Consider the following 15,986-nt stretch of genomic DNA (forward strand, 5'->3'; position numbering starts at 1 on the left):
GACACCGTGACACGCGCCTAGGCGCCTACAAACCTAACAGGGATACTTCACGCATTGCGCAACGCGTGAAGTATCCCGTTAGGTTTGTAGGCGCCAATGCGCATTTCGCTATGTGCTAGGCTATAATATTTAAACTCGCGGGGTCAGCGTTTTTCAACTCATGATTTTGAATGCAAACCTCAAATATCGTTCTCGGTAATTTTTTAACTTTTTAAGCGCCTGCAAATTATCAGAGGTAAATCTTGCGACTCGCCAAGAAACTCCTCCTGACAAATCACTCGTAAAATAATACTCCGCCTGAGTGAATGTTAAGTTTGCAGGTTTTGGACTGCTTTTCTCTATTAAAATTAGGTATAAAAAGATGAGGAGAAAGAATCAATACCATTTTAAAAAATAAATGGTTACTTCTTTAATGAACAACTTTTTACATAAATAACATAAAATTTATATCATGTCAACAGAATAGTACAAAATAAAATTATTTTTCACATTATATTCTGTGCATCATTAGAGTTTGCAACTAAGGTTATTGATTTCAATAGAAATTATTTTTTTTTCTGTCCTTTATCATTTATATTTTGATCATTTAAAATTTAACTCGTTGGAAAAAAACAGATATTTTTGCATTGAATTTCCGTGGGGAATAACGGGAAAATATTATTTGTGAAATTATTACTGTCTCAAATTAAGGTGATTAATACATAATATATTTAAAATCTAGTTTTGACTAGTAACAGTTTTGACGTCAATTAATAAAAGAGGAATCTAATAATGCCGGAGATTAGTAATTTATCAATGAACATAGGTATAATCAAGTATGGATTGATTTTCGGTTTCAGTACAAAAAGACGTATCTACCGTTACAATGAGCCAGTGGCGATCCTTGCAAGTTAGCAACACTGTTTTCCTCAATTTAAATGGACGTATTTTTATCAAACGGAACTATGTGCATTAAGACATGAGCCCTAAGACCCATAAGAATATGTGCATAACAGGGCTCACGTCATAATGCACATAGTTCTGTTTGATGGAAATACGTCCAAATGTATGTTGAAAAATCGATTCTAGATAGGGCAGTCTGTTTAAGTCTAGTATATTCAATAATGTTGATTCAAAAGTGTTTTTATGAGCTAAAAAGACACTCATAAATGAATATTAGTTCATGAATAAAATGTAATTGACCAAAAAAATAAAAAATAAATAAATAAATAAAAAAAGAGAAAAAACGAACAAACAAAAACCTGAAGATTGTGAGTCTGTAAGGACACTTCATGAAGTCAACGAACTATTTACAAAGGTAGTCTGTGGGAGAGGGCTCCCTTGTGTACATCTTGAAAACCAAACAATTAATATAGTATCATAGTATCAGAGGAGATATCATGATGTTCGGGTGAAATCAAACTCTGTACGGACCACAGTTTTTCTCCACGGAAGATTGAAGTACAATATAAAGGTTACTCAAGTTAGATATGTGGGTGTATTTGGGACCGAAGGATATCTTAATAGATTGCATTACCAGTTCTCGTAACCTCCAAAACAATACATTAATTTTTACTGGGAAAGCTTCCTAAATACATATCTCTCACAGAAAAATAAATAAATAATGTGGTAACGAGTTTGTCCCTTTTTCAATTTAAAGTGATAATTAAGGAGATTTAGGCACAAAAAGCGGATGAGAGTCCATCCCTTCCTTTTCTCTTTCCCATTGGTTAGGGGAGTTGGCGAATTAAAAGGATGGCTTATGACTACTCATTTTGCTTCTTTTCTGTGAGCATCGCGTGAGGCATGTTTCGTGCAGTTGGCTCCTATTATTTGCTGCCGTGCAAAGCTCATGTCATATTATTTTACTTTTTATTTAGACTACATTTTGTAATTCGGAACTAAAATTTCTGGCTCATCGGTAAAAAAACACTTAGAGGACTACCCAAGAAGCAGGGATCGGGATAAGATATGATTTGATCGGAAAATGTATCGCGATTACATCAACGTCAATATATTGCAATATTATCGGTTAAAAATTGCGATTTCGTTACATAAATTTGCGATCAAATCGCGATGTTATGGGCGGCGATTTATAGAAATATTATCGAACAAAAATCGCGATAAACCGAAATAAAATTTAGATTTTTTCGATTGCAACTTCAAAGAGATAAAATTGCGGCAAGTATGAGGAAAATCGCTCAAATGTTGATGATTCTGGCGATTCTATCGCAAAATAATTGGAGAAAAATACCAACTTAATTTCAAGATATTGCAATTTTTCCGCTAAAAATGCTACTTGGGTAAGAGTACATAATAAGGACCTTTCAGACCAAACAACTCATATCCATGTCAACGCTGCTAAAACTGTGCAAAGACATTCAACTGCTAAGCTGTTGGAGAGCTGTAGGCTTCGGTCTAACATTTGCCTCGAATTTTCTTTCTATTATTCTGAACATTATGGCAGAAAAAATGATGAAATATGGGTGATTTCGGAAACTTGTAAAAAAAGGAGGAAAATTTACACAATCTTAGCGACGTTGACATGGGTATAAGCTGTTTGATCAGGGAGGTCATCATATGTTGTTTTTAAACAGAGTCAGAAATTACAGTTCCTAGTTGAATCGGTCGTTCTCAAAAAGTCTTAAGCGCCAAAAATGGATCTAAAAGAAGTACGGTATTCACCATCTCAATTGCCCTGTTCTAAATCTCAGAGCTCTAAATTATGAACGCAATGAATTAATTAATGACATTCTTAATCAAGATGCGGTTTAAAACGGGTCGTTTATCACGGTTTTTCTTGTATTTTTATAATTGGACGTATTTCTGTCAAACGGAACTAAGCACCAATTTGAGTTCCTTTTGAGGAAATTTGAATGCCGGATAGCGCGTTCTGTCAAACGGAACTAAGCGCCATGGAAAAGCATTGCGAGTATAGGACGGAATGAGCCCGACGCCCGGTTTCGCCGCCAATCCAAGCCCCCCTCTTCCTTCCTCACCCTATGGCGCTTAGTTCCGTTTGAAAGAAATACGTCCAATTAGCGCTTGAGACTTTTCGAGATGGCCCGTTCAATTTCGTAGTCCATTTGGCACACATCAGACTAATCCCAGATCGGACTGCGTGGACTCGATATTGTTCTTGTTCAGCTTGTCCGCGGCCATGTTGACCTCGACGAGGGTGTCCACCGAGTTGAGGCTGATCCCGTTCAGGATGTTCTGGGCCGCCAGGGAGGTGAAGTTGAGCGGGAAGTCGTTCAAGTCCGGGAAAATGATCTCGTCGCTCTTCATATCCAACTTGCCGTGCGGCGCCGTCGACTGCTTCAGCAGAGCAAGCGCGGATGCGAAGGAGGAGAGGGGAAACGTCACCGGATTCGTCAAATCGTTGCACGACTTGGTCGGGCTCGGCGACCTGGACCTGATGATGTTCTTCTTCTGTTGATCGGGGTCCTCGGCCGAGTCCTTCAGGAGGTTCTTGTAGCTGATGGAGTCGATCAGCTTGTCCCGGTCGCTCGAGACGAGAGGTTTGGTGACTAGAGATGCCTTCCGAGCGTTATTCAACTGAGTTTCACTGCTGAAACTTGACAAGCTCATCGCATCAATCAAACCGTTGATCTTCATCTCGGTCTCCTTCCACGGAGACGTAGCGTTGAGCGGCTTCGTCTTGCCGTCGATCAGGGAGTCCAAACACTTCTCCTCCAGCTGGATCGTCTCCGTCGAGGGGAATTTCATCTTCATGTGGCTCTCGGAGAACTTGGGGCGGTCGACGGTCATGAAATCGTCCAAATTCGTTTCCTTCGAGTATAAGGACGACGGCCTTTCGTTCTGGGCCCGCTGCGGCCTGTGGGTCTCCTTCGAGAGGGAGTGTTTGCTGCCTCGGTCCAAGGACCCGCCATTCAGGATAATAATGTTATCGGTGTTGGGTTTCTCCGAGCTACCTTTCTTCGGGTAACCGTTCTCTAGGGTGATGAGGGACCGCACCGGGGAGTTCTGTTGTTGGACGAAGATCCGAGTTTTATTTCCACCGTTGATGGTCGTTGTTAAGGTTGTTGAGTTGTGGTCGCTGTTGGACGAAGAGTCGACGGTGGACTTGTACGAGAGGTTACCGTTGGGCTGGTTGTCGCTGCAGTAGCGGTTGCTCCCCTGCCCGTTCTGACTGAGGACCTTGACGGTGAAGGAGCTTTCGCTCGGGGTGGAGTATCCGCCGAGTTTGGGTTTCTCGTAGGGGGACTGGGGGTTGTAGTTGAGGAAGCGGTGCTTGCTCGTGGTGGAGCGCGGGAGGGAGTTGTAGCCGGAGGAGGAGCTGGACATGGACTTGGCGACCGGGGAGCAGAGCCCGCGGCTCTCGATGACGGACTTGGCGGAGCCGATGGAGGCCGTCGTCTGGGGGATGGAGAGCTGGGAGGCGGCCGGGGAGGGGTGGTTGGAGGCGGACTGGAGGCTGCTCATCCCGATGAGGCGGCGTGGTAACGTGGCGCTGTGCGGGGCTCGCCGCGGGGTGTGCACCTGCGGGCTCGTCACCACGCTGGACGAGAGGTCGTGGTGCTTCCGGTGCCGGGAGAGGGTTGAGGATCGGGAGAGGGCTTGGTCCTCCATGTCCCAGCTTTGGAAGCTCCGGTACGAGCGGCCCAGGTAGCTGTCGCTCCCGGTCTGTGGAATGATAAAAAAATATTATTAGACCCTGCTATGAAATCATTCCCAAGTAGCAAAGTTTGCAACAACTTGCAACAAAATCGTTTGATTCTTGCAACTAACGGATTGATGTGCAGATTGCCTACTCTCTCCCCCGAAGGAGCTATCGTTGTTAGAACTAGTTGCAATTAAGTTTCAAAGTATTGCTGGTTGCCTATCTTTAGATTTTAAACAACTTCGGTTCAGCAATTTTGTGATCTCAGCAGGTTGCAACTCTATCTTCCGATCAGATCGCCGAAAATCGGCACTTATCGACCAAAAGTTGATCGAAAGTTGGAACTTCGTTGCAGCCAATACCAACATTGTTTCAACTTGTTGCAACTTTTACATTGAAAAATGCTACTTGGGTTGGGGGTTTTCTCATTTTTAAATGAGGGGCTTGGCAGACGAGTAGAATAAGAGTAGTTTTTGAGAATATTGAAATATTAATGATTTCAACTAAAATTAGTCTTTTTTTTATTTTACTTTTTCATTATTGTGTTCTTCTAACAAGAAGTAGGTATACACATTGTTCTTAAAGATGAATTAAAGTGAAGTGTACAAACTACTGGGAAGGTTATAGGACATTTCGTCAACGATTTTTGTTCGAGCACTTGTTTTTTCCAGTAGTTTCAGTCCACGCGTTTTTTCGGCAGGGGAGTTTTGGTCCACTTACCAATTATTGAGACCCGAAGTTAATTGGTCAACATGTAAATACAAACAACATTTGCTCACGACGTTTTTGGATGATAAGTATAATGTCTTGGAAGAATGAGGGTTTGCTCGTTTTTTGTTTGTTTGGTTGGCCAAACGGAAACAAATATATAATTGAGAATTTCGGCGTCAATTCCATGAGGGAAAATTCACTAAAACTCTCTACACCTCTTTGGTGCAACAGGACTTAATTATCTGTCAAGGAAATCTCATCCTCTTACACCTTTTGATTTTCCTCAGCTAAAGGCTCCTAGATTTTTCCTGTGTACGATAACTTCGTGACGGCGCCGGCGTGCCGCGGCGCTTCAAACTACTATTTCGCCATGAAGGTGTTGCATAGTATCATACAAGATTGAAGGCACCCCAACGTATCATGATTGATGGCATCTTTCAAAACCACGAAGTTCCCTCGCAAATTAAATCGAGTGACGGCGAAAAAAAGAGAGCTGTAGTCGAAAAACTTGCTAAGTCCTAGTACCTGGATCCAGTGACGTTTAGAATGATTTTTGAACTTAATTAGAGGAAAAAGTAACTTGATTCAAGCAGAAATATGCTCAAATTTACTGCCGAGAAGATTTCCTGATAAATCAATAAAGAAAATAATGCCAGTTTAGAGAAAAAAGGATGCTTACATAAAAAGAAAAGTCACTTAGATCAAGCAGAAACCCGCTTTAATTCAGCTATTTTATTCTTGATTCAAAATAAAATCTTCTTGACGGCATACTCAAGAATGTTTCTGCCTAAATCGACTCACATTTTTCTCTAATAACATTCAAAAATTATGCTAAACGTTATTAATTACGGATAATACGGACGCTAGGACTAAGTGAGTTTTTTAGATTACCGCTCTCTTTTTGTAACGTAGTATCTTGATTGATTTTTCAAGGAAAGCTCTGTACCCTTAAAGGAAGCTTATCATTCTTGATACGTTGGAGCGCTTTCAATATCATATGATACTGTGCAACACCTATGTCGCGAAATAGTTGCTTGAAACGCCGTAGCACTCCGTGTCGCGGCGGACGACCAGCGTGACACGCGTACAGGCGCCTACAAACCTAACAGGGATACTTCACGCATTGCGCAACGCGTGAAGTATCCCTGTTAGGTTTGTAGGCGCCATTGAACGCATTGCGCAACGCGTGAAGCATCTCGTTAGGTTTGCAGGCGCCAGTGCGTACTTTGCTCTGTGTTAGGCTCTAATATTTAAACTCGCGGAGTCAGCATTTTTCAACTCATGATTTTGAAATATTTGCACGCTCTGCACGGATTGGTCTCATTTAAATTGATGAAAAAAAAGAAAGAAAAAAATGTATTAAAGGAAAATATGACGTGTGTTTTGAAAATATTAAGGTGGTTCCGTGTCTAATTTAATGATTTCCAAAGTGTATTAATTTTTCTTTTATATTTTGTGCTTTTACTGTGCTGCAGCGTGGTATATTCGGAACCAAACGCTCAAAATTGGAAGTGTTTGACTGTAAAAGATCGATGTAAAAGTGGGTTAAAACCAAAGATTGCATCCTCCTTGGTTTTTTCTCTTTCTTCTTCATTTTTGTATAGTTCCTTTCCACACAAGTACGGCTCATTGAGTTTAATATCGACGCCATCACTTGGAAAAGATTTTACAAATATTTGCCATGTTTTAAAAATAATTATGTTTATAAAATGAAGTAATATTATCATTTAAAAATAGGTATATATATATACGGTATATTTTAAATCGACAATACAAACCCACTTACATGCGATGAACCCAATATTACTACCAAAATTCTGAAACTCTTCTCCTCTCTTAATTTAAAAATCTAAATTTTCGTATATCCTCCCATTTTCAAAATTATCTGTAAAGACGTTAATAGCCTGAGACGCTGAATGTCTTAAAATTATACTAACTAACTAACTTTATAGATAGAAATAAAACCAAATATTCACCAATGAAAATTTGAAAGATGAATCAAAAGAAGAGAGTAACATTTCATTTAAAAAATGAGTTACCATAACAACACCTTCTTCTCTCTCAATTACGCGTGGACGTAAACGTAAATTGCTGGACTAAACAGGTGCCCAGACAAAAAACGGAAATGTCCTGAAACCACCGGGGAATGTGTAACTTATTTACGTGCAAAAATAAAACTATTCTTGAAATATGTTCGCTTCTCAGACGGGATCAAAGAGTTCTCCAGTTAAAAATAACGTCAAATGTCCTGATTTTTAGTGTTTTTAATGTTTTAGCCTTGTCTACTCATGTTTCAATCCAATCCTTATTTATTGTTAAAAATAAATTAATGTTAGCACTCACCTCCGACAAATTGCAAGTTTGAGTCCCAACAGAGTGGAGATGAGCGACACTTTTGTTGAACCACTCGGTGGGTGGTGGACTTTGATTCGAGAATGGCAAATTGAGAGAGGAATTCTGCTTCAGTCGGAGGCTACTCCGGAAGAATCTTGTCAACAGCGAAAAGGTCGATCGCTCTGAAAGCAGAAACAAAAACACTGCATGAGTCGCTGAGGAAACGAACTAAGTCATGGCATGCTTAGCGTGCTTAGCGATAAATCGATTGATTTGCCATTTAAACCTATGGAGAAGAATCTATGAACAGGGTGTTCGCAATGAACGCCTTAATAATCGATTCTTTACCATATCTTAAAATGGGGGAAATATCGATAATCGATAATTCACGCCTCGCCACTGATCAAGAGGATGCGTCAAATCGAACTAATCCTTTCACAAAGAATTTTTTTCATAGGAAAGTATTCTGAGGAAATGAAAGACTTTGACATTCCAAAATTATTCCGAATTTACTCGAAATATTAAAATCTGGAGTGTCGAGTTAAAAAAATTGCATTTATTTCATGACATGACATGACTCCCTCTACTTTGCGAACATTTGCAACCATGCTCGCAAGCAAATAACTCTCTTCTGTTGCAAGTTGATGAAACCTGTAAAATTAATCGAAATTTCACGTTGTGACAACTGAAGTTCTTTGAAGAACTTTTCCGTTTGTCTCATAATTTTCCCTATCACGGTAATTTATTATCCTGGGAGCCAATGATTGAAAGTTCATTGTAAAACGAAGAGACATCAAAATACGATATATTGGATGGTTACGATGGGGCTATGTCTTGTCTTGTTGCATCGGTATGGATCGAATAGTTGGGCAGCAGAGTGGTATATCAGTAATCAGGAAAAGAGACAACTCCACACATCAACTGGACAACTGTAAATACATTAACGGACAAAGGATTTTTCATAATATGCTTGAAAAGCATATAAATTCTAATAAATGAGCCTCAACAGAGGGTGGTTTATTACTCGCGGCGTCTGCTGCTATAGAAGTTGCGTTTAGATTACGCTGCCGTGCGCGCAATGAGTAAAAATCTCACGTTGCGCCTGCATTTCGCTTGGACGCAATAATCTATACACTTGAGGTTGCCTCGGTTCGAGAGTGAGCAACCGTGGTGCGGTGCGTTTGGTAGAAAGGAACGAAGCCACATTAGCTACTGCCAAATTTAATTGGGCAGTTTAATGTTTTACATGGAAACGGCTGAGCAGATTTTTATGCAAATTTCAGTGAATTTTCTGCATAGTGCGAAGCAAATTCCTTAAAATTTTCAAAGGAACCCGAACACAAACGTTATTTTGTAAAAAAAAAAATTAGATCGCCCAGTTAAATTTGGCAACAGCTGATGTAGCTTGGTCCTTTTCTGCTAAATGCTGTCCAGTTATGGCTCTCATTTCTTCGGTGTTTTTAAAAGCAAGAATTTTGTAATTTTCCTGTAAGATTACACGAAAGATATAACTTACTTGTGACCGGCCTATCTGATTTGATGGTAGTTTCAGTCGGTATGTATTTCAACGAACCACTTCGTTGCAAAGTTGCTTGTCGCTTGGAGCTGGCCGAGATTCTCAGAGAATGCCTCCGTTCCAGTTTTCGCGGCGGTAAACTTTGACTCCTTTTACTGGGTTTCCTCGCGTAGAGGACTTTATCATTCGGATTTCCTGGAAAACCAAAGACAAAACATTGAGATTTATTTGGCGCTTCTATCGATCATAATTTTTAAAATAAATTAATTTTTGGTCTCCTCTTTGTAATTTAAAACTTCGAAAATATTTTTATGAATGCTGTGCTCTTCCGAATTTTATTTTTTTTACACATATATTCTTTTTAGCTTATTTTCATTGTAAGATTATCTTCTGATGTAACATTAGTACTAGTGACAAAGAGCCCGCGGATTCAGAAAATTCTTGAAAGTTCTTGATATGGACTCCGGAAATAGTCAGTGGCATGGCGTGAATTGCGATGTATCGATTGTTATGCCATTTAAACCTATGGTAAAGAATCGATTATTAAGGTGGTCGCTGCGAACACGCTGTCTATCGATCCTTTTCCATACGTTTAAATGGCATAACAATCGATACATCGCAATGCACGCCACGCCACTGGGAATAGTGCGTTGACCAGCGGATTTCACCAATTTTGATGTGCTCATCATGATTTTTGAGCAGTTTTAGCCACCAGAAGTTAACTAATTTATCTATACCACTAATCCACAGGCAAATCAAAGCCAAAAAAACACAAATTAGAATTAGAGCCTCAAAATTATGACTCAATGAGATCCAAACCGGTACAGATCTCACGCCGCAACACAGTCGGTGCGCGCAAATTAGTATTCCAGTGCATCTACCTGAGAATCCTGAGATGAGCACCCCCCCCCCCCCCTCAGTTTTGCACTAAAAATTAATTAGAGTGCAGTTTGTAACCGGTGTTCGAAACTCACAGGCGCCAACTCGCGAAATACGCCCGAGAAATCGGTCATGGCGCCTAAAAAATGAAGGCTCTGCGCCATTGTGGCCCCTGAAAATCCAAAATCCCCCCCAAAATCCAAATTTTTCTGTTTGGTGATTTTTTAAGCTTTTCTCCTCCTCAAATTATAGCTACTATTTCTGCACCTACAACATCTTGAGTCTAAGTTTTCGCTAAATGCGCCGTGATATACAGGCAAAAAGTCAATTTGGTCCCTAAAAAATATTCAATGGCCCCGAAAAGTCGAGCTTGATGGGCCACATGGCTCCAAAAACTCAAAGGTGAGTTTCGAACACTGTTTGTGACTACAATTCTAATTTTCGCGTTTTTCTGGCTTTGAATACCCCGCAGAGTAGTGTGGACCCAGCACTACTTACATCATTCGGACCATATTTTTCGTGTTTTCTTCTTCTCCTTTATACATACACTGGAAAAAAAAAACACATTGGATCTAGAGTCCAGACTCTTGAAAACATTGACAAGAAAAAGGACTCTTGATTCAATCAGATTTAAATCAAAAGGAAATCCGCTCAAATTAAGAGGCTTGGTTCTTGATTTAAGCTTAAATTCGATTGAATCAAGAGTATTTTTTCTTGTCGATGTTTTTAAGAGTCTAGACTCTAGATCCAATGTGGTTTTCTTCCAGTGTGTATATCTCTCTCTCGAATGCAACAGACCCATTTTCCTGGACGAGGGCACCCACTTCGAAAACACCCTGTAGAAATGCGAACGAAAGCTCCGGGATATCCCTACGCTAATAGAGAGTGCGGGAAGGTGGCGAGGAGAGTAAGGAGGGCAGGAGGGTAAGGCGGAGTGAGATGGGGCGAGAGTAATACCTTTGCAGATGATATCAGCGAGATTGGTTTGAACCGCTTGATGGGTGAGGTCACCGTCGCGGATGGTCTCCATGTCGCCGAGGGCGCGAACGAGGGCTTCGTCGGGGGACAGCAATAACGGCTTCTCGCCGTCCTCGTAGGGGCCCCGCGCGTAGCGACTCCTGCCGCCTCCCCCGCCGCCGGCCAGGCTGCTGCTACTGCTGCTCCCGTACTTGGAGTAGAGTCGCCGTGTCTCCGGCGTCACCACGAAGTACCCCCGAGATGTCTGATAAACCTGCGAGCAATAATAAGGAAGTGCCAACTTCATTCACTCGGCTCCCCGGCTGCCATTATGAATAGCTCAGCCCGTGCCCCCTACGACCTGTACCCCTGTTTAATCAACAGCTCAGTTAGTCGAGGAATGGAAATTCGAGGCGTCCCGAGCGCCACCGAGTGTTCCAGAGATTTTGCGAGTTGTACACGGAGAAAAAAACTTCGTGCGTGGGACCCGAAGTTGAGGTCATGTGGATCTCTGAAGTTTTCGGATCACGTATCTAAAAACTTGAGGTCGAGCTGCCGAAGTTCGGGTCAGACATCTGAAGTACTTCGATGTATACCGAAGGGTTCGGGTCACACATCTGAAGCACTCCGGCATAAACCGAAGTGCCTCGATGTCTGACCCGAACGTCGGCAGCTCGACCTCAAGTTTTCGAATGCGTGATCAGAAAACTTCAGAGATCCATATAACCTCAACTTTGTGTCTCATGCACGGAGTTTTTTTCTCCGTGTACTGTGAGAAATCTGGAGTGCAGCTGACTCCGGAGCAAAATTGAATTAGTGAGAACGGAAACACATCAACTCGAAAAAATGAAAAAATCAAGACACACACAAAACTGCACAGAAGGTGAAGAAGTTAGTCTAAGAAAAATATTTTGGATGCCTAAAGACGCTTTAAAGGTCCGAGTTGGAACAGATGCGCTAACTTCAATGACCTTTATGAAAGTGATTGTCATCAATGAAAATGAGTATTTTCGAGTTACCGAGTTGGTGTGCTTAGCTTTCGTTCTCACTGATTCATTTTGTGTTCACGCTGAAAAATAGGTAACGGGCGAAATGGACATGCCGGCAGTTCCGGGCTCAGAGGCCGAAAGTTCCGGGTGCTGGAGCCTTAGCTTCGATTGCTCCGGGTGCTACGTCCGGCACTTTTGGCCTCTAAGCCCGGAACGCGGACGGTATGTCTACATAGCGCGTAAGTACGGCTTCCATGGCCAGGGTTTCTTTTTTCAGTGCGGAAAACTCGAATTATATGAAGGAGTGCAATCCGCTCCGATGTGGGTTGATAATTAAAATTGATAGAAAAAACGATGGACACGGATGTCAAAGAGAAAATGGAGTGATCCTATTCGTGGAAGCGCGAGGTTGTAATTGATAAAGCAATAGTAATAGACTGACTAATGGCAACTCACGGGAAACCCTATACACAACCACTCGTTTCAACCAAGAGGAGTGCTCTAATTTCTCTGCGTCCTCTTTGTCTACAGCTTTGTTTATCAAAGTAAATAATCGTCCCGCCAAGGGATACAATTTTAGCCACAAAAATGAGTAGATTTCGCTCGTGCAGAACGGAATGCACTCCTTATTCATATTACTGGCGTTTCCAAGGAAGCGCAATAGGCTCCAAAGTCAACTGCTAACCAGTTAGCATTCCAAAATGTTTAATAGTATGATCACCTGTGATCAGAAGAAAAGTATTGCCATTTTAAGTCAGAAACGCCAAACGATTTCCAGGGAAAAATTCAAATTGCGCGGGAAAATTTTGGGACGATGAAATATAATTATTCTTTTTTACCAGAAAACAACAAACTTATGTGCCCTATCACAATCTCTATCGTAGTCATCTAAGAAGTATGCCCAATTTTTAAAACAGTCAGTTTAAGACGTTCCGAAGTTACATTCTTCAACAAACTGAATCGTTGATTTAAATCCTCGATATCAAATAGGTTGCATAAATTCATTCTGCACTGAAAAAAGAGTTTGATGCGCAGAACGAGAATCTAGTGCGGCGTACCAGAATTTTTTAGTTATAAACTGACGTCACGTACTGGTTTATGCCGCGCACCAAACAAGTTTGGTAAGCGGCACGATTCATCTCGTTTACACCATCATCCACGGCAAATCATTCCGAGCTGTTACAAAAATGGCCGTTGCGTTGAGGTATCAACTACAAAGGTTTCGGACCCTTTTTCGGGTGCGTCAATTTAAAAGTCCCCGCTTTAATTTAAATGATTATTCTATTTTCCCGCTTCTTGGGTTGATAGTGCTGCTATCTTTAATAATTGATGTTTTTGCTATGAACAGTAAGTAAGGCAGGTTGTTGTTGGTCTGGATTGGATTGTTATCAGTGTCTTCGTCATCAAAACATGCCAATATTCTTTCTTGTATCTCTTTGACTTTAAACATTTAATTCTAATTTCACCCTATCTCATGTTTACTCTAGTATTCAACAGTTTGTTACATTACTTTTCCTAACATCGTGTCTTATGTGTGGAAAACCGCGATCGTACCAAACCGAAGTTCCGGCCATTACCAAGTTCATATATATCACTCAGATCCCTCACAATACATAATATCGGTAGTTTTTAGCATGTTTATTCGTTAAATATAATTACAATCAAGGATATATTTATCTTGAACATGTTCGAACCTAATTGGTTTTGTGATGCCGTGAAGTTTTGAAGCTACTCTAGCTCCTAAGTGCACTTGTCCACAATGTCGACCGAGACCTTAATCTCTTTGATTGTTTGTTTTCAAAGTAAGATTACTTTGTGCTTTTTCCATTTCCTAGTTGTCTAGAAGTTTTCATTTTATAATCTTTTCAAACGAAATTTTACTTCGCTTTTCCCTTGTCCACCTCTGAGAATGTTAAATACCAGGGCAAGATGTTGATGGATGCATGATACGCTAGATTGCCTGGGTACCATGATTTACTTGATAATTTTCCTATTTCATCTAAAACTCTCTTATACCCATGAAAATTCAATGTTTTGTGCTTAGAACTACAGAGAGATACATCAATGCACCAAAATATGTGCTCAACCGGAGAAATTCTTTAAACGCTTTTCTTCTATGATTTGGGATTTCCTGAGCGACTGCGCTAAACAGTTTCAAGGCTAATAAGGATACTTATTCCTCTCTCTATTAATCGTTAATTTGTAAATAGAAACTGTCGGTCTTGGCTTTAGATTGAATGATGAAAAATACCACCCTTACTCACCATCTTGTGCCCCTGAGTAACATTTTACATGGTTACCTTATCAATATTCATTACCTACTTTAACGCTCCAAGTAATCGCTTACAACCAGCTTCTATTCTGTACCCTGTGATTTTTGTGATTTCCTATTACTCGAAAGTTCTTGATCAATGATTGCTAAATGGCTAGTGTAAAACATCAGGTTGACAGCTTTTCTCTTGTGAGTTAGAGTTAGCATTACTCAAAATCAGTGTTTCTTATGTTTTCCTTATTCATCCTTCATATCCACCGTGCTCATGAACATAGGTTTTTTTAAACCATTACCTTTCTTGAAATCTGATTCTTAAAGTAAATGTGTCAGTCTACTGGACATTTTACTAAAAAATCAGTTCACAGAAATTATCATCGTCATGGATCTACCTACATTGAAATTCTTTGTACCCAACTGCTGTCAGATCTTACTACTGGATTTTTCAAATTGTGAAGCCTGAAGGTGAGTATCTGCTATTAAGCATCTTAAACTGTATCTTTTCTTCAAAAATGTGACATATATTCTATTAGCCAAAGTGTAAAATCACGTATCTCCATTATGAAATGAGATCCGAGAATGTTAGTATTTGTTCCGCCTGGCTGATTGAGATTCATAAACATTCCGCGAGGCGCAGCACCGCGCAGCGCTGTACCAAACGAGTTTCGTGGCGCGCGCCATTCGAATTGGTGGCCGCCACTAGGCAGCTCCGTACAGCACCTCAAACGGGTACCTACCACACCAGTTTCGTATAGCGCGTTATATCATTTTTTTCAGTGTGTATTAAAATGTATGATAAATGATGGATCCCTACGGTCTAAAGGCACAATTACCATTCCATTCCTCATAAAAATCATTCCTTTGACCCATAATATTGAAGGCTGAGACCTGTAAAAATGCAAAAGAGTCCGAACATTTTCATGAAATATCCTATTCGTAAAGGAATATCAACAGTAGGTGGGTATTTTTCAAGACGAATAATCTTTTTTTCGTCAAGCAAAACAATTTTGCAAGAGTCATACTCGTAGATCACGCGACCACGACTCATGAGTCATATCTCATGGCAGAATGTGCTAGGCAATTTGCCCGCCTCAGAATTGAAGGGGCTCAGATTCACGTTCAGCATTAGTCGGTGTCTCTTGGAGTCTGTTTTGTTGAATACAAAATACCGAGACAAGCTCATGAACCAAACATATTCATTCTCTCAGTAGTACGCTACCCCTTCAAATTAATTTATTAGATTCTTTAGCAGAAATACGTCCAATTTGTGTACTTCTTTCCTTCTGAGCCACAATCCCTCTGATGTAGACTTAGCACAATTGTAACATCCCATTACTCCATGTGTGTAGGGTTGTGGAATTTCAACTACTTTAGTAGTTCTTTTGCGATGCTTCCAAAACTGTTGATAAGTTTTGCACACTCAGGAAGAGGAATGTAATTCTTACTTTGCTCATGGTGAATTTCTCGTCCAACTTAAAATTTTGGTTACATATAAGTTGCCACTTTCGTGATAACAGCCCTTTAGATCCCCGTAACACTATTGCATTGTTAGTAGGATCGAAGGAATGGTAAACACAAGAGTAAAGTTTTGAGGAGATTTGTATTTTAGGTTAAGCCTGAATCCACCATGATCACTGAAAGAGCTCTGATTCTTTTCTCTCCGTATACTTCCGTCGAGCGAGCCACTTCCTCCTAAAATGTTTCTAGGTATGTGTTTATGAGCTCTCC

At 40.6% G+C, this 15,986-nt stretch overlaps 1 protein-coding gene across 1 annotated transcript in view; it reads right to left on the reverse strand.

The window, feature by feature from the left end:
* Positions 1–384: 384 nt before the first annotated feature.
* ko (Stork-head domain-containing protein knockout) overlaps positions 385–15,986 on the reverse strand; it is a 217,629-nt gene continuing 202,027 nt past the window's right edge. The window contains exons 6-9 of the mRNA XM_019040261.2: positions 11,001–11,274; positions 9,165–9,359; positions 7,658–7,830; positions 385–4,626 (exon numbers count right to left, since the gene is read on the reverse strand). Coding sequence (XP_018895806.2) covers positions 3,076–4,626; positions 7,658–7,830; positions 9,165–9,359; positions 11,001–11,274 — 2,193 coding nt within the window. The 3' untranslated portion in view covers positions 385–3,075. The remainder of the gene's footprint in view (positions 4,627–7,657; positions 7,831–9,164; positions 9,360–11,000; positions 11,275–15,986) is intronic.

The sequence above is a fragment of the Bemisia tabaci genome, chromosome 7 (genome assembly GCF_918797505.1).
Source record: "Bemisia tabaci chromosome 7, PGI_BMITA_v3".
NCBI lineage: Eukaryota > Metazoa > Arthropoda > Insecta > Hemiptera > Aleyrodidae > Bemisia > Bemisia tabaci.